The sequence below is a fragment of the Pimephales promelas genome, chromosome 23 (genome assembly GCF_988280905.1).
Source record: "Pimephales promelas chromosome 23, fPimPro1.hap1.1, whole genome shotgun sequence".
Taxonomy (NCBI): Eukaryota; Metazoa; Chordata; class Actinopteri; order Cypriniformes; family Leuciscidae; genus Pimephales; species Pimephales promelas.
The window spans coordinates 14,372,685-14,397,494 of record NC_142791.1 but is presented as its reverse complement, the minus strand read 5'-3'; the positions used below and the strand labels follow the sequence as shown (position 1 = coordinate 14,397,494).

The window sequence follows — 24,810 nt, the reverse complement described above, 5'->3', positions numbered from 1 at the left end:
TGGACAAAGGGACATAAATATTATGATATATTCATAATGATTACAGTGAAGATCCCTGGTTTGAACAAATTGTGAAATAAAATGGTTTTGGTAATTGTACAGTAATAAAGTTACAAATCGTCAACAAACTATTTGTAAAGTTAATAATTCATAGTTTATAAATTGTAGTCTCTACATTGTTAATGAATTGATAGGCCATATATATAAATAGTGAGTTCTTCATTCATTGTCATGGCTCGTAGTAAAGGAATTGTTGATTAACACACACACACACACACACACACACACACGTATATATATATATATATATATATATATATATATATATATATATATATATATAATATATATACATACACACACATAAAGGAGCACTTATTCAGTTTATATTAACACTCCATTGCACACTAATGCAATTAATTTCTAATGAAGGTTGGTTTAAAGCACTTAATTGTTTTCTTTTTGCCATTTTCCGTGACCTAAATTAAGAACTATACAGTTAATAAGTTGTTAAAACATTGTGACGGGTGCGTTGCTCACCTCACATTAATTCTATCATGATTTATATTGTTTATTCTGAAGTATAATTTATAATTTATTATGGTTTGTTACTTGATTTAAAATCCCTTAGTATTATTAATAAACACAGGACAAGGTTATGAGTTAAACAGTTTATTAAAGTTTGAACGTATGGAAGGGTGCACACTACTTACATTCTCTCTTTACTGTTTGATTTTACCTGAGTCCTGGATTCCTCTGGTCCATTGAGTGAGCGGCCGCATTCCATGTGAAGACCAAAAGGAAGAGGTGGGGCTTCAGCCTCCACTTTTGAGCTGTTCCAGAGGAAATTGGACTGTACCATCTTGATCCGATAAGGAGGGGGATTCCTTTTTATTATTTCATCCAGTTTAATTTCTATTTTGTTTGTTTGAAGTAGTTTTGTATTGCGCTTCAAGCAGTTGATTAAATTATGTTTGTTATGATAGTGTATATTTTTAGTTAAATATTTGTTGTTAATTGGGGAAAGATTTATTTTTGATTCTTACCTTTTCTTTTTTTCTTGGTAGAGGTTAAGGGGTATATTTAGGAGAGGGAATGTGTGAATGGTAGTCAGATTTTTGCCCAGCCATATTAACATCATGGTTTGCTGACCTTAGTTGTTTTTATTTTTGTTTACCAGGGGAGATTTATTTATTTTGAGGCCAGTTTAATTTTTGTTTGTTTCAGTTGACTTCCATCTTAGGTCTATGATGGACTTTATTTTGGAAATTACTTTCATTGGATCTGCCCCTGTGTGTAATTATTATTTAGAAGAAATAAATCTTCTTTCTTGTTTACAACCTGTCCTGCCTGTTCTTGGCCACGCCCTTACAAATGGTGGCAGCGGTGGGATTGGCCAGTAAAGGACAGTGCAAGTAGTGGCAAAATGGCTCCAAAGAAAGTGGCACAGTTCAAACAAAGAGATGAAGCAGTTCCCGTGGAGGAGTTGGAGGAGCCAGAGGGAGCTGGAGGAGTTCCTCAGATGAATGATGAATCAAGACAGCTGACTCTGCAGGACCTGGCAGTGATGTTTCGTAAAAATATGGAGTTTCAACAACGACAGGAGACTCAAATGGAGCAGGAGGCAGCTCGGCAGGAACAACGCTGGAAAATGTTGCAGCATCAGTTTAACCTTCTCAGGGAGGAAGTGGATGCTCGCACTAACCCTGATCTTCCGTCTGAGATGCGGGGGAATGTGTCAAATGCTTCAGTGGCCCATGCTCGAAATCCTGTGCCTGGTATGATTGAACCAAAGTTGCAGAAATTAAATGATGCAGATGACATTGAACATTTTCTCACCACTTTTGAATGAATTGCTTTGGCCTGTAAGTGGTGAAGAAGTGAGTGGGCCCTGCAATTAGTTCCCTTATTGACTGGTAAGGCTAGAAGTGCCTATGTCCATATGGACATTGAGGAGACGTTAGACTATGACCAAATCAAATCTGCCATATTAAGCAAGTATGCCATTAATCCTGAAACTTACCGTCAAAGATTCCGCTCACTAGAGATTGAGCCTGATGAAACGCCAAAAGAACTTTATGTACGACTTAAAGAACTCTATGAAAAATGGGTGCAACCCAAAGGGAAGACTGTAGAGGCTGTAGCGGAGGTGATTATTTTAGAGCAGTATTCGAGAATGCTTTCACCAGAATTGCAGGTATGGGTAAGAGAGCACAACCCTAGTTCAGCTGTTGAAGCTGCTTCCTTGGCTGATGTTTTTGTAGCTGCTCGCTCTCGTTCCCAAGTTTGGGGTGCAGCTCAAAGGGGAAATAGGGACAATAAGAGTTTGCCAACATTTGGTCGAGGCGAAGGTAAATTTAATTCCGGCAGTAAGAAGTCTAAAGGTTCTGATGCTCAGTTCTCTAGGCCTCCACCTCAGTCCAGTCAGGTGCCCATTTGTTATTATTGTGGACAGGAAGGGCATAAAAAGCCGATGTGTCCTAAGTTATTGGTGAAGAGTTCTCAAATATGTTCTGTGCCAACAGAAAAGTTGACTTTACCTCAAAACCTGACTGTTCCTGTAGAAGTGAATGGAAAAAAGGTGAAGGCATTGATAGACACTGGTAGTATGCAGACATTAGTGGAAAGTCAGTTGGTTCCAAAGCAGGCCAATGCGAATAATGGTAAGGTTGTCATTAGATGTGTACATGGTGAGGAACAGATCTACCCTACATTGGAAGTGCAGGTAGTGGTACAAGAGCAACCCTATTTGTTGAAAGTAGCGGTAGTAGAGAAATTGCCATATCCTGTGATTTTAGGACAAGATTTTCCTCTGCTGTTTAACCTCTTGCCTTTTAACTCTGCTTGTAGTATGGTGATGACCCGAGCTCAGGCCATGCAGTCTATGGATGAGTCTGAGACCTTGAAAAGTTTTCCATTCTTTGATGCTGAGCTGGAAGCTGGACCAGTTAAAGTAAGGAAATCTAGACGGCAGAGGAGGCAAGAGAAGTATAGATATAGAGACGCGGAGGGTCAGGAACAGGGTGGTAAGCTGGATGAATTTATTGGGTATAAGATTCCCAGTAATATGGCGGAATTGCAACAAACTGATCCTGTTTTGTCTCCACTGTATCAACGAGCTATTTTGACAAGTCAGGAAGAAGGTGGGAACGCTGTAGAGGATCGAGTAGTAGAGAGGTTCGTTCTGCAAGAGAAGGTGCTGTATAGACAACAGGGCGATGGCTTCCAGATGGTGGTACCCAAGGCAGTTCAGAATATAGTCCTGTCTTTGGGTCATTCCATTCCCTGGGCAGGTCATCTTGGCAGGCAGAAAACGCTGGCTCGAATTAAGAGACATTTTTATTGGCCTGGCCTAAGAGCTGATGTTGTAAAATTCTGTAAAACCTGTCCAGAGTGTCAGTTGACCTCAAATAGACTCCCCTCTAAAGCGCCCCTTCAGCCTCTTCCAGTTATGGGAGTCCCATTTGAACGGCTTGCAATGGACATAGTTGGTCCAGTAGAAAAAAGTAGAGCAGGGCACAGGTTTATGCTAGTGGTGAGTGATTATGCTACTAAGTATCCAGAGGATTTTCCTTTAGGGACTATTGGAGCTAAGCAAGTAGCTACCTGCTTGATTGAGTTGTTTTCTCGGGTAGGATTTCCTAGAGAGATACTGACTGATTGTGGGACCAATTTCACCTCAAATCTCTTAAAGCAAGTCTACCAGTTATTGAGCATAAAAGGTTTGAAAACTACACCGTTCCATCCTCAAACTGACGGGTTAGTAGAGAGATTTAACCAAACCCTCAAAAATGTGCTCCGTAAATTCATCAATGAGACTGGTTCCAATTGGAATCAATGGAGCCCTATTTGCTCTTTGCATATCGTGAAGTACCCCAGGCCTCAACAGGTTTTTCACCCTTTGAGTTGTTATACGGCCATAATGTGAGAGGACCACTATCACTGTTGAAAGAGAACTGGGCCGGTGTGAAGGAAGAGGGGGAAGAACAAGATGTTGCATCCTTTGTGGTAGCAATGCATGAAAAATTGCAAAGAATGACAAATTTGGCTCAAGAGCACATGGCGGAGGCTCAGCAGAAACAAAAATCCTGGTATGATAAGTCTGCAAGAACTCGTTCATTTGTTCCAGGTCAGCAAGTGCTGGTGATGTTGCCCACGGTGTCCAGTAAGTTGTTAGCCAAGTGGCAAGGGCCTTTTGAAATTCTTCAGAAACTGGGACCTACAACTTATGAGATATCAACCCCAGGACAAGCCCATTCCAAGAGAATTCTGCATGTAAACCTGTTGAAAGAATGGTCCCCACGGAAGGAATGTCTGCTGATTCGATCTGTGGAAGATGAGGAAGAGGTGGAAGAGCAGTATTTTCCTGGTCTGAATTCTGCAGGGCTCAAGGTGGATCATCTCCCTGAGTTCCAGCAACAGCAACTTCAGTCTCTGTGTAATCCTGAATTGTTCCAGGCGAAGCCAGGTCAAACAAAGCTGGTAGAGCATGACATCGTTTTGAAAGAAGATGCAGTTCCAAAGAGACTGAGTTATCGTATACCTGAAAGATTACTGCCAGCTCTTAAAAAGGAATTGGACTTGATGATTTCTTTGGGGGTGATTGAACCTTCCAAAAGTGAATGGTGCAGTCCTGTGGTCTTAGTACCAAAAAAAGATGGAACTACAAGATTTTGCATTGACTTTTGATATTTGAATTCAGTTTCAAAATTTGACTCATACCCAATGCCTCGTATTGAGGAATTGATTGAGCGCCTGGGAAATGCAAAATATTTGAGCACTGTGGATCTATGTAAAGGTTACTGGCAAGTGCCTTTAAGTTCCAGCTCCAAGGAATTGATTGCTTTCCGGACTCCTTGGGGCCTACATCATTTTAAGACTATGCCTTTTGGCCTGCATGGGGCTCCTCCCACTTTCCAAAGACTGATGGACCAGGTTTTGCATGGCTTGTCTGATTTCATGTCAGCCTATCTTGATGACATCGTGATTTTCAGTGAAACGTGGGAGGAGCATCTGAAGCACTTGCAGATGGTTTTAAGACGCATCCAAGAAGCAGGACTGACCATCAATCCTGATAAATGTGCCCTGGCAAAGAAAGAGATTGAATACCTTGGGTATGTCGTGGGGAATGGGGTCATCTGGCCACAAGTGGGGAAGGTGCAAGCTATTAAGTCTTTTACTCTACCTAAGACCAAGAAACAGGTGAGGTCTTTCCTCGGATTAGTTGGGTGGTATCGCCGATTTGTGCCCAATTTTTCTTCTAGAGCTGCTGCCCTAACAGACCTGATAAAGAAGAATGGCCCAAACCAGATTCGGTGGTCTGAGCAGGCCCAGAGAGCATTCCAGGATATTTAAGGAGCTTTACAGGAAAGTCCAGTGTTGCACAGTCCTAGGTTTGATCAACCTTTTGTTTTACAGATGGATGCATCAGGAGTTGGACTAGGAGCAGTGCTACTTCAAGGAGAAGTGGGAAACTATCATCCTGTGGCTTATATTAGCCGAAAACTGTTTCCTAGGGAAATGCGTTACTCCACTATTGAGAAGGAATGCTTGGCAGTGAAATGGGCCTTGGACTCTTTAAGATATTATCTCTTGGGCAGGCACTTCACTTTAGAGACTGACCACCGAGCACTCCAATGGTTGAACAACATGAAGGACACTAATGCCAGGATTACCTGTTGGTACTTGTCTCTGCAGCCCTATCGATTTACCATTCTCCACCGGCCAGGAAGGGAGAACCTGACTGCTGACTTTCTTTCCCGCCATGTGGGCGAGGAACCGGAGGTGGGGGAGAGTGTGACGGGTGCGTTGCTCACCTCACATTAATTCTATCATGATTTATATTGTTTATTCTGAAGTATAATTTATAATTTATTATGGTTTGTTACTTGATTTAAAATCCCTTAGTATTATTAATAAACACAGGACAAGGTTATGAGTTAAACAGTTTATTAAAGTTTGAACGTATGGAAGGGTGCACACTACTTGCATTCTCTCTTTACTGTTTGATTTTACCTGAGTCCTGGGGTGCTTCTCATTTTTTATTTGTGCATCCTCGTTTCCTTTCCTTGCGTCTCAGCTCCACCCCCTGTAGGACGCGAGGGAAGGAAGCGAGGAAAGGAAAGGAGGACAGAGGAATCGAATAAAAGCTTTTTTATATACATTGGAGTACTTGATCACTCGAGCGTCACTCAACAGTGTCATCAGCAGCGCTAAAAGGATCTGCCCTTATGATGTTGAAGTTTGGTTATTTAATAAATTCATAATAAATAATAATAAAGATAGGCTATACTGTTGAAATATCTGAGATGTGTGGTTTATATAAACTGCAAAGGTAAAGTATAAATTAAAATGATTGTGACCGATGTAGTCAATTTAGTCAATATAACAGTTCCGCGTAGGATGCACCTGTGTATCCTCGCTAATGACTCCTCAGGAAGCCTCCTATCTCCTCGATCCTCGACTCCTCACGGTGCAATTAGAGAATTGAGATGTCCTTCAAGATGGCTGAGCTCGATCGGTTTCCGGGTCATAGGAGGGAGGACGGAGGAGCGAGGAGACGAGGAGGGATATTGAGAAGCACCCCTGGATTCCTCTGGTCCATGGAGTGAGCGGCCGCATTTCATGTGAAGACCAAAAGGAAGAGGTGGGGCTTCAGCCTCCACTTTTGAGCTGTTCCAGAGGAAATTGGACTGTACCATCTTGATCCGATAAGGAGGGGGATTCCTTTTTATTATTTCATCCAGTTTAATTTCTATTTTGTTTGTTTGAAGTAGTTTTGTATTGCGCTTCAAGCAGTTGATTAAATTATGTTTGTTATGATAGTGTATATTTTTAGTTAAAGGGTTAGTTCACCCAAAAATGAAAATTCTGTCAGTATTTACTCACCCTCATGTTGTTCCAACCCCGTAAGACCTTCGTTCATCTTCGGAACACAAATTAAGATATTTAAGATATTAAGATCGCTCCTGCATACAGTCCATAGGCTTCTTGAGGGACTGGCTCTTGCCGTCCCCGAAAAGTCATAAAAGACATCGTTAAAATAGTCCAAGTGACTACAGGGGCTCAATCTTAAGTTTATCAAACGACGAGAACACTTTTGTGCGCAAAAAACAACAAAAATAACGACTTTATTTCAACTATTCGTTTATTTCTCCCTCTGCGCGAGTCAGCTAACTAGTTTAAAGGGTTAGTTCACCCAAAAATGAAAATTAAGTCATTAATTACTCACCCCCATGCTGTACCAACCCCGTAAGACCTTCGTTCGTCTTCGGAACACAAATAAAGATATTTTTGATTAAATTTGAGAGCTGTATAACTACCACATTGGCTCCTAAGGGACTGCCTCTTGACGGCCCAGAAAGTCAATGAAGGAAATGTTTAAATATCCCAAGTGACTACCGTGGCTCATCTATATGTTTATCAAGCGACGCGAATACTTTTTGTGCGAAAAAACAAACAAAAATAACGAGTTTATTCGACTATTTCTTTTCTTCCTTGTAGGCCAGAACGAGACTTCCTTAGATTTCCACGACGCATGTGCGAGATTTGCGATCTGCTCACACCAGCTTACACCACTTCAGATCGCAATTCTCGCGCATGCGTCGTGGAAATCTAAGGAAGTCTCGTTCTGGCCTACAAGGAAGAAAAGAAATAGTCGAATAAACTCGTTATTTTTGTTTGTTTTTTCGCACAAAAAGTATTCGCGTCGCTTGATAAACATATAGTTGAGCCACGGTAGTCACTTGGGATATTTTAACATTTTCTTCATTGACTTTCTGGGCCGTCAAGAGGCAGTCCTTTAGGAGCCAATGTGGTAGTTATACAGCTCTCAAATTTAATCAAAAATATCTTCATTTGTGTTCCGAAGACGAACGAAGGTCTTACGGGGTTGGTACAGCATGGGGGTGAGTAATTAATGACTTAATTTTCATTTTTGGGTGAACTAACCCTTTAATAGCGTAAGCTTCTGTTATTGTACGTCACACGCATCACACACACATGACCAGCATCGGCCAATAGTGAGCCTACGTGTGACGTAGCTCTACGCAATCACACTACGTTAACGGACTATAGGCTTATGGAGAAGGAAGTGAATAGTTGAAATAAAGTCGTTATTTTTGTTGTTTTTTTGCGCACAAAAGTGTGCTCGTCGTTTGATAAACTTAAGATTGAGCCCCTGTAGTCACTTGGACTATTTTAACGATGTCTTCAATTACTTTTCGAGGACAGCAAGAGCCAGTCCCTCAAGAAGCCTATGGACTGTATGCAGGAGCGATTTTAATATCCTAAATATCTTAATTTGTGTTCCGAAGATGAACGAAGGTCTTACAGGGTTGGAACAACACGAGGGTGAGTAAATACTGACAGAATTTTCATTTTTGGGTGAACTAACCCTTTAAATATTTGTTGTTAATTGGGGAAAGATTTATTTTTGATACTTACCTTTTCTTTTTTTTCTTGGTAGAGGTTAAGTGGTATATTTAGGAGAGGGAATGTGTGAATGATAGTCAGATTTTTGCCCAGCCATGTTAACATCATGGTTTGCTGACCTTAGTTGTTTTTATTTTGTTTACCAGGGGAGATTTATTTATTTTGAGGCCAGTTTAATTTTTGTTTGTTTCAGTTGACTTCCATCTTAGGTCTATGATTTTTATGGACTTTATTTTGGAAATTACTTTCATTGGATCTGCCCCTGTGTGTAATTATTATTTAGAAGAAATAAATCTTCTTTTTTGTTTACAACCTGTCCTGCCTGTTATTGGCCACGCCCTTACAAACATAAAAAACATAACTCTTTACATATGAGCTAATTAACAATAATAATTATGTTAATTACAGTGACAATGAACTCACTATTTGTATAAAGCATTTTAACATTAACTATGAATTAAATTGAAACGAATATTCCTAATTAAATACAGTACTTTATTACTGTATACTAGGAGGGCTTGAAATTTGTCTGGCTATTAAACAACCTCATTCATTGTCCAGCCCATGTGCCAAAATACACAGTCATCAGAGAAGAGATGCCATTGAGTGGAAGGGGACATTGTTTTTTATTGAAGATTACAAGGACATATTTTATTAATAATAATAATAATATAATGTGCACAAATAAGTCATTTATAATGAGCACTACAACATTCCATAAGAAAATAAAAATGGTCCAGCTTGATTTCATTGTGACACTGACTTGTAATAAATGCACAGAAATTAATTTCTAGATCCATGAAAATAGATGAAAAAGATCCCAATAAAAATCTGAGCTTCATACAATTAGTTAGTAAGTGATTATAAGAATCAAACACACACTGGATGAGGATAAAAATACACATTGGGACTTTATTGTTGACATGTGAGAATAACACACCTGAGAAACGCATGTAAAGCGGTCAATCAATACAGGGAAGATCAGATTGCAGTAAGTAAACCAACAAGGCAAGCAAACCATGATGGGAGAAATTAGTCCATACCCAAAGGGAGAAATTAATGTCTTATTTTGAAGGCTACGCCCTGCAAGTTCCAACTGTCGGATGAATTTATCATTGAGTTTGTGTCATTTTGGAAAAGTAACATTACAAATTAAGAAAGAAATTACCATAATTTACCTTAAGAATTCTCAGCACAGGACACACAACATGCCAAGCAACAACCTGATCTCACGACCAAGTCGTACGAATTCGACGAAGGATTAAAAAGTGGCTAATTCGTAACGGTTGCAACCATACGACCTCACTCGTACGAATTAATACGATTTTGCTAAATCGTACATATTTTACGAATTGGCCAATTCGTATGAATTCATACGAATGACCTACCCCTTACCCCGCCCCTAAACCTAACCATCACGTGGGTTTAGACAAATCGTACGAATTAGTGCGAGTGAGGTCGTACGAATTAGTACGAATTAGACACTTTTTAATCATGCGTCGAATTCGTACGAATTGGTCGTGAGATAGTGTTGGAAGCAACAATGAACGTGTTACACAATGGCCTGTCCAGCAGAGGGAGACTGAGAGCATAAGACCTTCCACTTAATTCACTGCTCATTATTGGTTCATTACTTGTGCAGAGACAACTGTCACACACAAAGTTCATTAATTATTCATAAATTGTTTTCTGTTACTAGTTTGAGTGCAGTGTTGTACTTATGGGACTATAGAGGAGCAAACTGTAACATTGCAGTTTGGGGTGGGAGAAAGGTTTACAATATATTTTTATTGAGAACAAAAAATGTTTCAATTGTGTTGGGGTTTAGACGATTCCTCTTTTTGAACAAATCCTCTCCAGCCTTGGAAAATATCCTTTCACAAGGAACAGAGGATGCAGGGAGCATAAAAATGCCAGTGTCAGTTGGTATAAATCAGGGGTCGGCAACAGGCGGCCCGTGGGCCAAAACTGACCCCCCAGCAATAATATCTGGCCCGTGCCACTGCTTGAAAAGTTCTGAAAGACATTCAAAGAGTCTGTGGATCGCTAGACACACCACTAAAATAACCGTCATGAAAAGTCTAATATTATATTAAATGCGTCTCTAAGATAGCAAAATTTGTCCGGCCCACCTCTGGGCCTCATCCTTGCTTCAATTCTGGCCCAATTCTGGCTGGGCCCCTGGCCCAAAACTGGCGCAACACATGACAACGGACTCAATGTTGCCCACACCCTGTAAAATGACTCTTATTTATTGAAAAGGCCCAGTTCTGACCCAGGCACTGCAAGACGGATCTGGCTGAGAGCCCCAGACCCAGAAACTGTCAGACAGTGAAACACAAATTTGGATTTTAGGCAACTCTATCCCACATCTATTTTAAAAGAACTACCAATAGGAAGGAGGTGTTGGAGGATACATGCAAGACCTTAAAATTCCCTGTGAATCCAGTAGATGGCCTAATAAAAGACATAAATGTGTATAGAAGTTTGATATGTCCATGCTTTTTAATATATTAAATCAATATCTTTAGATTGTTTAATGGTGGTGACTTTGTTCAACTGTAGATGCAAGATAGACAGTATATTATTAACAATAAAAGTTACAAAACAACTCTGATGCCAGCAATATTTATTCAGGTTACATTGATTTCATGTGATTAGCAAATGCTTCAAATGTTAATTAAACTGATCCAGATGTCAGCAGTGTTGTAACCTCACTGATACAGACATGCCTTTATGTCATAGAGCAACCACTCTTATCAAAATCAGATTCACAGTCACAAACCAAAATCAAATTCACAATCACAAACCAAAATCAAATTCACAATCACAACCCAATATAATATACACAATCACAAACATAGCTCAGAAATAAGCTCAGTTATACGTATAGTACATGAATAAAAATCCAAGAGTAAGATTTGAAGCTCAAAATTTTTCTTTCAAACATTTAAAAGAAAATCTAAGATGTCATGAATGTCAACAAAACAAAATAATTAATGCATGTAAAATAATAATTTGTCACTAAGAGTATACTATAACATTTGAATTAGTACTAAAGGTTTACATCTTTATTTTATTGAAAAAAAAATAAAGTTTAATTATTTTTCATGTTGTCTTATTACAAGGCAAGAGCAAGTGCAAGCAACTTTTTGTATAATGGCACTCATGCATTATTTAGGATATGCGATGATTAATATTGAAACCAGCAGGGTGTTTTTTTCTTCATTTGTTGTCATAGTTAATAGTCATGGATACTTGGATTTTAAGGTGTGAGTTTTGAGTTTTCTTAACATCATACCAAATTGATTTAAACAGAGGTCAGAGAGGTAGTTAACTGATGTTTAGGCATTTCTCTGCATCTGCCTTTGTGATTTTTACCCAGGGTATTTCTGCAGGCTTTGCATTGTACTTCTCTGCAAACTGCTCATTGAATTCTGCCATCACGTATTTCCAGTATGCTGAGGCCTCTATGCTGGGGTCTGGATCGATTTGCCAGTCTGGATAGATTTTGCCGTATTCTTTATATGGATGCCACTGATCCTTGGTGTCTTCGCAATTAAAGCTTAAATTGCTGTGCACTAAAGAAGAGCAGATGTCGGTCACTAGTTTTTCAGAATCATCAAATCTGTAGCGGCCGAGACCTTCTGGTCTGTGGATTGAGACAAAGTGTTTAGTGTGTTTGTCTCCTCCAGCCTCACATGGTGCTTTACAGAATGGACACTGTTTCCCACAGCCATGCACTCGTTTGAAAAGCACATCCTGTGGTTTGGTTGGAGGACTATCTATTTTGCTTTGAAAATCTCTTGCTTGGAAACTCGCTTTCAGTGATTTATCCATGTCCATTACAGAACATTGAAGGCATTCAGCAAATCTTTTTAGATTTGCATTGTTCAGTGTGCTGATTTTGTCCACTGCGTCCTTGGGAAAAACAAACTTTTTTTCAAGTTTTTTACAAAAGTTCTCAATAAATCCCTTGATGCCATTTATCTTTGGGTCTTGACCTGCCTCTTCAATGGCCTGTTTAATTTCACTGATGACTTCATTGATGATATTCTCCTCCAATGTGAACATTCTGTTCTCTACTGAAAAGTGCTTTTTGATTTTATCCAAAATAAAGGCTTTAACAAACTTTTTATATGATGAGATGAAATTCAAATATGTTTCAAATTTAAATTCATCAAGAAGATTTTTCAAGATTGAAATCTGAAATGTTGTCCTTGATCCGAAAATTGCTGAGTTTTCACCAGTCACCATCTTGTCTGCCATTTTCATGCCCAAGTTCTCTGAAATATATCTTTCCAAGGCAGGTTTTAGGCAGTTACTCATGAAGTCATCAGCTTTCCTCTGACACTGGTCTTGTTCACGGTAAAGGTCAATGAAGTCAGAGCGGTATGTTTGTTTAAAGTTCTCCAAGGTTGTTTGTGGGTTGTTTTCCTCGATGAACTGATTGTGAATCTCTTGAAATTCTCTACTTGCAAAGCCACATATGTGCAGTTTAAGGGACAGCTCAAAATCTTCCTTTAGCTTAAGATCTTCATTATCCTTAAGATTCTCATCAATCATGTTAAGAATTCTCCTGATGTATGTGTCATCATAATCATCATTACATTCCCTCTTTTCTTTAACAAATTCATGACAATCCCTGATAAGGTTGTCTGACATCTCTTGAACCCTCTTGATCTTCTGAGCAGAGAAAAATTTCAATATGGTGCTCAATAACCCGTCATTTTTGACAACAAAGTCTCCATGGCCATGACTGTTTAAATCTTTCACTTTGTCTAAGCTTTGAGCCATTGAACTTCCTCTAGATTTAAGACTCATCCTCAAATGAAGAAGAACTTTTGTCTTGATATCTTGTTGTTTGAGCCCTGTGCCTGCCAGTGTCCTAACAGTCTCGTTCCACATTTTTTCAAATGCTTCATCCAGCTTATCATCTGACATGTCTGAATCATTCTTACGACAGTCTTTCAGCAAGTTTAGCACTTTCTTCTCCATTGTGTCCATGTATGTCTTTTTGATTACTTCCACTTTGATCATTCCATTTCGACGTGAAACAGCGGCATCCAGTTTGCTTGTGACAGAATTTGAAAGTTCCACTTTCAAAGATGTGGCAGAGTTTATAAAGTCTTGTCGATATTTTTCCACTAGTTCAACATGACCTTCTCTTTGTTGATAGTATGATTTGATCTTGTCATTCATTTCATCTTGTCCTTTCGAAAGCTCAATTTCTGCTTCTTGGAGTAAGTGACAATGAACAACTTCAATGGTGCACTTCTCAGAGTTTTCAAATTTTCCATGGTTTAAGATCTTGGTTTCAGCTTCTAAAGCCCATGTGTGCATTTGCTTTCTCAGTGTCCAGTCCCATCCGTTGTACTCTGTGCACAGTTTCATGTATGCATCTGCCACCAGACTATTCCTGAAACTGAAGATGAAGTTTTCAAATTTCACAGCAGTCCACAAGTCTTTGGTCCATTTAAGAAATTCATTGATGTTGTAGGACTCGTAACGTCTGAAGATTTCCATTATTTGCTTTTTTAGATTATACACAGACTCACTATAGCCAATACTCACTGGTGCCATTGGGGGGTTTCCATGCCACAATCCAGGGATGTAGTGGTCACCCGTCTCAGTGTCATAGTTCATTACATCTGTAAATTTGCTGAATTCTAGTTTGTTCTCCATTTTGGCTGCAGCTTGTGTCATTTCATCCAGCTGTTCCAACAGAAATTTACGGTCTCTCATGTTTGAATCATGAGCTGAGACATCAGCAACATTCTGGTGTACAAACAAACACGTGTGTTTCTTTCCTATCTCCTTCATCCTGAGAAAGGCATGAACAATGATCTGTAAAATGTCTTTCATCTCTGTTGAATTCTCCATTGCAATGTTGACAATTGTTACATCACTCAGTCCAACAACAAGAGTTGCCAGCTCATTGTCATGTTCATGGCTGTTGTCCAGTTGTGCGAGCTCAGGGGATTTCAGTCCTTCGGTGTCAATTATCACTATATAATCACATTTGAGTACTGCTTGGCGATCATCTGCTACTTTAATGAGCTGCATAAAGGCTCCCCTGGTGCACCTTCCACTGCTTACTGCAAACTGAACTCCAAACATGGTGTTCAGCAGCGTTGACTTTCCTGAACTCTGGACGCCCAAAACTGTGACAACCTTAATCCTGTTTTTGGACTCCACCAGTGTGTTTAATTCAGAAAACACACCAGAAAGCCATTTTTCAGGGATATTTGAAGAATCTCCATCCACTAGTTCAAGTGAAAATCCATCCAATAGTAGTTCAGCACAGAGTCTAGGTAAGTGCTCCAGCTGTTTTCGGGAAGGTGAATCTTCTGGAAGCGAGACTGCAGCCTCGTAAAGCTGGCTCATCTCTCGAATGAAATGCTCCACTCCTAAAGAACTGTGTGAAATCTTTTTATCAAGCTCAGCAATTTCTGCCTTGTTTCCACAAACATCTTTACATTTCTGTTTGTACTGTTCTCTGAGTTGAGGCAGTACTTCATGGGATCGATTCTCTAGAGCGATTCTCAACCATTTTAAGAAGTAGGCCCTTTCTGGTGTTGATATTGCACTGATGAAGCAGCTCATAGTGACAGATATGTCTTTCCTGCATTGCTCTTCTCTGAGTTTCTTTTTCTGCATCTGAAGTTCATTTTTGTAGTCATCAATCTTCTTATCATCAATGTTCTTCAGTCGGCATTCCTCCTTCTCTAACTTGGCCAGTTTCATCAAGATCTCTCCTTGCAAGGGCAGTTCCTCCTTCTTGAACTGCACTATATCCTCTATTTTTGATGTGATTTTATCTGCACTTTTTTTTGCACGCTGACATTCTTTACCATCCTCGTCCACCAAGATTCCTAGTTTTTGTGCAATCTCAGCTAAACGAACAACTGAGGTTTTGTGATTATTGTTATTAATTGTGTCTTGCAATTTGCTCTGAATTTTGTGAACAAAGTCTGCATCATTTTGGCTGGCTTTAAAGATGAAATTACTTTTCTTTAGATTGAGCTTGTTGACAGTAGCTTTTATGCTGTTGTTGTTGGAGTCCCCCACAAAAAATAGCTGAGGCGTAGGTTTCTGACTGGGCACTGAAATTAACTGTGTATCTAAAAACTGTGATTCAAAGAACACAAACACAGCAGTTGAAGCCTCACAAAGAAAAGAGAACTGTGTTTCAAAGTTCTGGATGTCACCTCTTAAGTTTGCAATCGCTATTGGCTCAGGAAAGACATCAATGTTTTCATTTCCACAAGGAAGATACCAGGCCATCTCAACCAATCCATTTGATATTTCTTTCTTGATGTTTCCACAAGCCATGTTGAAGTGCACAAAGGTATTGGTGTACTGCTGTGAATTGCTGAGCACTTTATTCAGAATTTCTGATTTGGAAATGTTGCCCCTGCCAAGTCTCACAAAAGACACTAACGGTAGGTCTGAGAGAACCACCCTTTCTTCAACAAATCCAGTTGGATCTGACATGGAGTGTGGTCTGTATTTTTTCACAATATCTCTCATTGCCCAAAGCAAAAGCGTGCTTTGATTGTTATCACTGTTTGGAAGCAGCAGAGGAATCGCAAACTGACACATGGACATTTTCATGATCATTTCCTGCTGAAGAAAACTGTCAGAACAAAGAAACACAGCAGTCAAAATGTCTAAAGGGTTTACTAACTGAGGATAGTCTGAATCAGCACCAGCCTGATCATCAACCCACTCTGAATCTTCTGCCTCATCTGATGAGGAACACTTAACACTCATCGCTGTCCTTTGTAGCAACATCAATCTCTTCAAGAACAGCCATGGCAGATCTGAAAGGCACTGGACAGGCACATCTGTCACACTGTTCTTGTTGATCTGCAGCACTGTGTGTAGAGTGAGTTTCTTGCCATAACACTCCGCCAAACCCAAATTTTCCAGGAGTCTCTTCATGATCTTCCCTGTAAATAAGAAGAAAACGAGTTACATTTTAAAATACCTTCTTTTGTGTTTAACAAAATAAAGGAACTCAAACAGGTTTGGAACAACTTGAGGGTGAGTAATGGATGACAAGTCCTTACAGACAAATCAGTCCTCAATTTTCAGTCCTTACAGACAAATCACCAAATAATCCTAACTGAGAGCAAGCAGCACATGTGTGGCAAGCAGGACGAGGCTGAGGGCCGTGAGAGAGCGGCATGAGGCTGGTGGCATGATTACTGATGAGCGACACCTGTGCGACGCACCGGTCTCGTATCTCTCACAGATGAGTGGAAGCATAAAAGGAGGAGCGGCTAAAGTGGAGATCGAAAGACTGGTGCGTCGTGCAGATGTCGCTCATCAGTAATCACTCCACCGGTCTCGTGCCGCTCTCTCACTACCCTTGTCCTGCTCACCATATATTAATAAGAAGTATACACACATGATAAATGGGAATATGGGATGGCCAGCATGGTCAAAATAGATCATAAATTATTATTATTATTTTTTTTTTTAATTAGAAAACATAGGCAAATCAAAAGAAAAAGGTCAAATTAATACAATAGAATAAAGATACAAATGAAATAAACAGTGCTTTAGAAATATTACAGAAACTGAATGAAGTAATCAAATAAAAAACAACACTTTATAAACATCACTGAATGAACTACATACATTGATCATTATTAAAGGGGCCATAATATGCTTTAATATTACTTTATTGGGTTTCTTGAGGTTCACATATATTTGTTGGTACAGTTTTTGCACATACTGTAAAGCAAATTAGTATTTTCTGCGTTAATTTTGATATTCTGTCTGAAACGCTCTGTATAAGTTATGAGTGTCATTTAACACTAGGGGCTCTATCTTGCATGGTCCGGCACAAATGACTTTATACACTAACGCATGTCTCATTCCTATTTTGCAAATGCACAAAAAGGACTTTTTTCCTCCAAAGACGCACGTCGGTAAACTAGGAAATGAACTTGGGCTCCCTGGATGGATCGGCACAAAAAGGAGGCGTGTTTCGGCGCAAACATTCCCTGGTGCTATTTTGCAGTTCTAGAAAACAATTGTACCACTGACCAGAAAAAACCCGGTCTAATGTCAGTGGCGCGTTGTGCGTTGCGCATGCTTGGCCATAATGTAGCGGGTGCATAACGTGCATATGCTTTGATTCTCTCATCAACACAGATGCAGCAGTTTTTATTTTTGCAAATCATACATTATAACAAGGAAAAATATTAAAGTCCCTGTAAAGGTAATTCAACAAAAAAAATCTAAACACATTATAAACGTTACAAATGTATTGCTAAAACATATTACAAAGACTGTGAACTGTGAAGTACTGAAATACGGAGTTAAATACCGTTAAACAGTTTTTCACCCTTGCTATTTTACAGATTTTTTGGGTGGGGCTAAAACAGGGCTCGATGACGTACTGGAGCCCAAGAGCTCGTGGACACGCCCCAACTTGATGACGCACGTTGGCTGATCCATAGACAGGGGATCATCTCTCCCCTAACAATAGTACATTTGCATTCGCCGCTCAATCGCGAGTTACTGTCAGTACTATTAGTTACTACAGGGAGGCTAAAGACTGCAGCCCCTAGCGTCTGTCGCTAGAGCGCCTATTGAGGTCGGGAAGTGAGGTTTACTCGCACAGCAACTACTAGCTGGCCTCCGTTACACTCACCCCCCTAAACCTCACTCTCATCCGGGTCACGGCACCAATGTAACCCCTTAACCCCTCACACCCGGGTCCCACTCGACCCGCTCCGAGCGGGCCTCGAACCCGGGTCTCCGGCGTGAGAGTCGGGCACTCTAGCAAGGAGGCTAAAGACTGCAGCCTCTAGCGTCTGTCGCTAGAGCGCCTATTGAGATCGGGGAGTGAGGTTTACTCGCACAGCAACTACTAGCTGGCCTCCGTTACACTCACCCCCCTAAACCTCACTCTCATCCGGGTCACGACACCAATGTAACCCCTCACACCCGGGTCCTACTCGCCCCGCTCCGAGCGGGCCTCAAACCCGGGTCTCCGGCGTGAGAGTTGGGCGCGCTAACAAGGAGGCTAAAGACTGCAGCCCCTAGCGTCTGCCGCTAGAGCGCCTATTGAGGTCGGGAAGTGAGGTTTACTCGCACAGCAACTACTAGCTGGCCTCCGTTACACTCACCCCCCTAAACCTCACTCTCATCCGGGTCACGGCACCAATGTAACCCCTCACACCAGGGTCCCACTCGACCCGCTCCGAGCGGGCCTCGAACTCGAACCCCCTTGAGATCGGGGAGTGAGGTTTACTCGCACAGCAACTACTAGCTGGCCTCCGTTACACTAGCTTGTTATGACTTTGACAAGGAAATGCATAGGCTACTACCTGGATGCGATCATGTACAAAACAGGTCGGTGTCTTTATTTAAATTTCCTAAAATAAACGTTCTTATAAACTTTTTTATACACTTTCCTCAGAGACAACTGGCATTCACTAATAATCTGATGCTGCTGGTGAACGGGGCCGAAACGACTATCTTCCGCCTCAGCGTTCATCCTCCCATTCCGAGAGCAGTTTCACCTATCACCGTCGACAGCTTTCCTGCGAGTGGGGGTGATTTCAGCACAGCCAGCGGACACACCTCAAGCGTTTGAGAACAGAGATAACTGCTAATTTTTTCAAGATTTTGATAGCTTATTTTATGTTCTTGCCGGCTTTTTTTATCATTCAAATTTGGCTGGGTGGCTAATATCACATTTTTCTGTGGTGACAGACTCAGAACACATACTTAATTTTGACTTTACAGGGACTTTAACACATGAGGGAAATCATTGTGGTTTACATGAAGATAAAAAAAAAAACTAATTACCCAATTTTTTTTAAGGCTAGGCCTAATTGTAGTACTGAAGGATCAGACCTGTTTGACCCAATAGTGGCAAGAAACATATGTATATAATGTTTAACCAACACTGATTTGGGTGGGTTTCTCCCATCCCCGTACAAAGTCACTTCTCTGTCTTTCACTGCCCTGAAATAAAAAAATGCAATAAACATTAATTGAACAACATTAAATATAACATAAAACCCTAATGTACATAACTGATTAGAAAAGAAAAACAAGAAAATTATGAGGAACGTCTCAGGTTACGACTGTAACCTATGTTCCCTGAGAACAGGGAACGAGACAATACGTCGAATGACGCAATGGGGAACGCCTCAGGCGTGACAGGTGTCTGAAATCAAATATCAACTCACAGTAATCAGGTTGACCGGCGACAGCCCGTGCATCATCAGCTTGAATGATGAGCGCGTCAATCTGGATGTATAAGAAGGGCGCCTTGAAACCATGACAACATCCTATCGTCTGAAGGGACTGTTGCAGGCAGGCCCCGAGGCATGGCAACGAGACGTATTGTCTCGTTCCCTGTTCTCAGGGAACATAGGTTACAGTCGTAACCTGAGACGTTTCCTTTCGAAGGGAACTCAACAATACGTCGAATGACGCAATGGGGAACGAAATACCCACTCCGCCATGCCGAGGGGAGTGCATGCCGAAAAGGCAGTGACAACTGTCAGAACCAGTAATTCCAAGGAACACTGAAACCACTCACCCTATGTTACATCGGGCTGTCAGTGACAGCACTCCCTACCAGTCATAGCCAAAGCTAATGAACCAAGAAGAACCAGAACGTAATAACGTGGGTAAATCAGGGCCAGCTCAAAGGCTTTAGGACCACAACTTCAAAATAGAAGGGGTCCCTTCTAGGGAGTGTGGCTAGGGGGCCAAAGGGACCCCCAGCCAGTCACTATTCAGGAGAACACTCCTCCTGAAATGCCCCCAGGCTGGCCTGGTGATCTGTACTAAGACACACAGTCTGGCCATAGCCTGTCTGTCCAAGACAGAGCCTCTGGAAATTGCCTAGAAAAGGCATCCAAAAACTGAAGGCCCGCAAAGCTGGCAGAAACCATCGAGTTTCGGATCACAGAGACGGGATCCTCCGGAGAGTGTGACTCAACCTCAAAACAACAGGAATCGTACACTCAATCCACGAGTTTCCACCCAGTGCTCGCTTTTGAGCACTGAGGAAGTAAGAGAGGGATCAAAATCAGGAAGGTCAAAGAGACTTAAGACCTGATGACCCTATGTGTGGGGAGCTCCGATACATGAGGGCTCATGTCAGGAAGGCCGTACATTGTGCGGCCTGAAACCCAACGACCACAGCATGTGGAAGCTCATCCTTCAGGAAAGCCAGAGGCTAGAACCTGACAGACCCACAATGTGGGGCTACCTTCGAAAAAGGTCTAATGAGACCTAAAACCACCAGTTGTGGGAGATAGCTCGAACAAGGGAAGTGCCCGTCATAATGTCTTGCGACAAAGACACATCTAGAGTGGGACCCAAAGTGAAGAACCGGAGTCTGAACCACATAAGAAGGGACCGAAGCATACCGCGCGTGACCCCCACCATAAGAAATGGATTTTAAAAAGTGCACAAGACATCTTGTCGGGTGACTTATCACAATAATAGGTGAAGTATAGGTTTGTGTACTTCACTCTGAATTCAGGAAGGCCTGTTGAGGCCTGTAACCTGTCGACCACAGTGTGTGGGAGCTCATGGCCAGGAAGGCCTGGTAAGGCCTGAAACCTGACGACCACAGTATGTGGGAGCTCGCAACCTGGCAACCACAGTATGTGGGAGCTCATAACCAGGAAGGTCTAGTGAGGCCTGTAACCTGGCGACCACAGTGTGGGAGCTCGTGACCAGGAAGGCCTGGTAAGGCCTGTAACCTGGCGACCACATCAGGTGGGAGCTCGTACTCAGGAAGGTCAGTCAGACCCAGCCTGGTGTACCTGAAAAACCACACCAAGTGGGAGCTACTTCCAGAAGTTAGCTCTTAAGAACTCTTAAAGTGGGACCCGAGGAAAGACCGGGGTCTGAGCCACATAAGAAGGGACCGAAGCATACCGCGCGTGACCCTCACCATAAGAAATGGATTTTAAAAAAGTGCACAAGACAACTCGTCGGGTGACTTACCACAATAATAGGTGAAGTATGGGTTTGTGTACTTCACTCTGAATTCAGGAAGGCCTGGTGAGGCCTGTAACCCAGCAACCACAATATGTGGAAGCTCATAACCAGGAAGGCCTGTTAAGGCCTGTAACCTGCCGACCACAGTGTGTGGGAGCTCATGACCAGGAAGGCCTGTTAAGGCCTGTAACCTGGCGACCACATTGGGTGGGAGCTCGTACTCAGGAAGGTCAGTGAGACCCAGCCTGGTGACCACAACCTGTGGGAGCTTACTCCACCAAGTGGAAGCTACTTCTTCCAGAAGTTAGCCAGAGAAGGGTGTCCCTGTAGCCTACTTAAGTGACAGGACACCTCTTAAAGTGGGACCCAAGGGAACACCGGGGTCTGAGCCACATAAGAAGGGACCGAAGCATACCGCGCGTGACCCTTACCATACGAAATGGATTTTTAGAAAGTACACAAGACATCCCATCATGTGATTTACCACAATAATGAAATGGATTTTAAAAAGTGCACAAGACATCTCGTCGGGTGACTTACCACAATAATAGGTGAAGTATGGGTTTGTGTACTTCACTCTGAACTCAGGAAGGCCTGTTGAGGCCTGTAACCTGGCGACCACAGTGTGTGGGAGCTCATGGCCAGGAAGGCCTGGTAAGGCCTGTAACCTGGCGACCACAGTATGTGGGAGCTCATAACCAGGAAGGCCTAGTGAGGCCTGTAACCTGGCGACCACATGGTGTGGGAGCTCGTGACCAGGAAGGCCTGGTAAGGCCTGTAACCTGGCGACCACATCCGGTGGCAGCTCGTACTCAGGAAGGTCAGGGAGACCCAGCCTGGTGTACCTGAAAAACCACACCAAGTGGGAGCTACTTCCAGAAGTTAGCTCTTAAGAACTCTTAAAGTGGGACCCGAGGAAAGACCGGGGTCTGAGCCACATAAGAAGGGACAGAAGCATACCGCGCGTGACCCTCACCATAAGGAATGGATTTTAAAAAGTGCACAAGACATCTCGTCGGGTGACTTACCACAATAATAGGTGAAGTATGGGTTTGTGTACTTCACTCTGAATTCAGGAAGGCCTGGTGAGGCCTGTAACCCAGCAACCACAATATGTGGGAGCTCATGACCAAGAAGGCCTGTTAAGGCCTGTAACCTGGCGACCACATTGGGTGGGAGCTCATACTCAGGAAGGTCAGTGAGACCCAGCCTGGTGACCACAACCTGTGGGAGCTTACTCCACCAAGTGGAGGCTACTTCTTCCAAAAGTTAGCCAGAGAAGGGCGTCCCTGTAGCCTACTTAAGTGACAGGACGCCTCTTAAAGTGGGACCCAAGGGAAGACCGGGGTCTGACCCACATAAGAAGGGACCGAAGCATGCCGCGCGTGACCCTTACCATACGAAATGGATTTTAAAAAGTACACAAGATATCCCGTCATGTGATTTACCACAATCATAGGTGAAGTATGGGTTCGTGTACTTCACTCTGAATTCAGGAAGGCCGAACTTGAGGCCTGTAACCTGGCAGCCACAACAAGTGGGAACCCATAATCAGGAAGGCCTGACAAGGCCTACACCCGATAGTCCCAATGCATGGGGAGCTCATATTCAGGAGGCCGCTGAGGCCTGCAGCCTGACATGTGAAGACTCACCACTACAACTTAGCGACTACGAAAAGTGGGGGTTTCACATTCAGGAAGGCCTGGTGAAGCCTGCAACCTGACATGTGAAAACTCATAACCAGGAAGGCCAATGAAGCCTGAAGCCTGGTGACCACAGAGTGGGAGCAAAGTGCTCAGGAAAGGTGGTGAGGCTGTAGTCTGGCTACCGCAGCATGTGGGAGCCCACATTCAGGAAGGCTGGTGAGGCCTGTAAACTGACTACCACAGTATGTGGGAACTCATAACCAGGAACTCATAACCAGGAAGGCCCCTTTGAGGCCTGTAACCTAGCGACCACAATGTGTGGGAGCTCATAACCAGGAAGGCCTGGTGAGGCCTGTAACCTGGCGACCACAGAAAGTGGGAGCTCATAACCAGGAAGGCCTGGTGAGGCCTGTAACCTAGCGACCACAATGTGTGGGAGCTCATAACCAGGAAGGCCTGGTGAGGCCTGTAACCTGGCGACCACAGAAAGTGGGAGCTCATAACCAGGAAGGCCTGGTGAGGCCTGCAACCTGGCGACCACAATGTGTGGGAGCTCATAACCAGGAAGGCCTGGTGAAGCCTTTAACCTGGCGACCACAGTATGTGAGAGCTCGTCTCCTGGTGACCACAGTATGTGGGAGCTCATAACCAGGAAGGCCTGGTGAAGCCTGTAACCCAGCGACCACAGCATGTGGGAGCTCATAACCAGGAAGGCCTGGTGAAGCCTGTAACCTAGCGACCACAATGTGTGGGAGCTCATAACCAGGAAGGCCTGGTGAGGCCTGTAACCTGGCGACCACAGAAAGTGGGAGCTCATAACCAGGAAGGCCTGGTGAGGCCTGCAACCTGGCGACCACAATGTGTGGGAGCTCATAACCAGGAAGGCCTGGTGAAGCCTTTAACCTGGCGACCACAGTATGTGAGAGCTCGTCTCCTGGTGACCACAGTATGTGGGAGCTCATAACCAGGAAGGCCTGGTGAAGCCTGTAACCCAGCGACCACAGCATGTGGGAGCTCATAACCAGGAAGGCCTGGTGAAGCCTGTAACCCAGCGACCACAGCATGTGGGAGCTCATAACCAGGAAGGCCTGGTGAGGCCTTCAACCTGGCGACCACAGTATGTGGGAGCTCATAACCAGGAAGGCCTGGTGAGGCCTGTAACCTGGCGACCACAGTATGTGGGAGCTCATAACCAGGAAGGCCTGGTGAAGCCTGTAACCCAGCGACCACAGCATGTGGGAGCTCATAACCAGGAAGGCCTGGTGAGGCCTGTAACCTGGCGACCACAATCAGTGGAACCTCATAACCAGGAAGGCCTGGTGAGGCCTGTAACCCGGCAACCACAGTATGTGGGAGCTCCCACAGATGTCTCTCCGTGGCCACCGACGGCTTCTTTCTAGAAAGGAATGGAAGGCTCATCCGGGCTGGTGGCTTATGGGTGGGGAGGAACCAGCCATCCAAAATACCATGAGCGGGTTCCTCCCAGACGCGCCTCCACTGCAACTCTGCCCTACAAAGCAAAAAGGCAGTAACTACGCAGAGTGCAGAACTGAGAAAAATGACTTTTGCTAGGGCTTTTTGCAGTTACTGTACAAACGACTACCATTTTTCACTAAAACGACACGCATTTAAGATAAGATGTTTTGTCACATAACAAAGGATGCCTTGAATGTCATGAAAATTGTATTAATTAATGCTTTACCAAAACTGCAGTTACTGCCTTTTTGCTTTGTAGGGC

General features: G+C 42.8%; 1 protein-coding gene across 1 annotated transcript in view; it reads right to left on the bottom strand.

Annotated features, from left to right (window-relative positions):
* Positions 1 to 11,045: 11,045 nt before the first annotated feature.
* Positions 11,046 to 24,810, bottom strand: part of LOC120484919 (up-regulator of cell proliferation) — a 55,020-nt gene continuing 41,255 nt past the window's right edge. Inside the window, exon 3 of the mRNA XM_089126359.1 lies at positions 11,046 to 16,388. Coding sequence (XP_088982485.1) covers positions 11,767 to 16,380 — 4,614 coding nt within the window. The 5' untranslated portion in view covers positions 16,381 to 16,388 and the 3' untranslated portion in view covers positions 11,046 to 11,766. The remainder of the gene's footprint in view (positions 16,389 to 24,810) is intronic.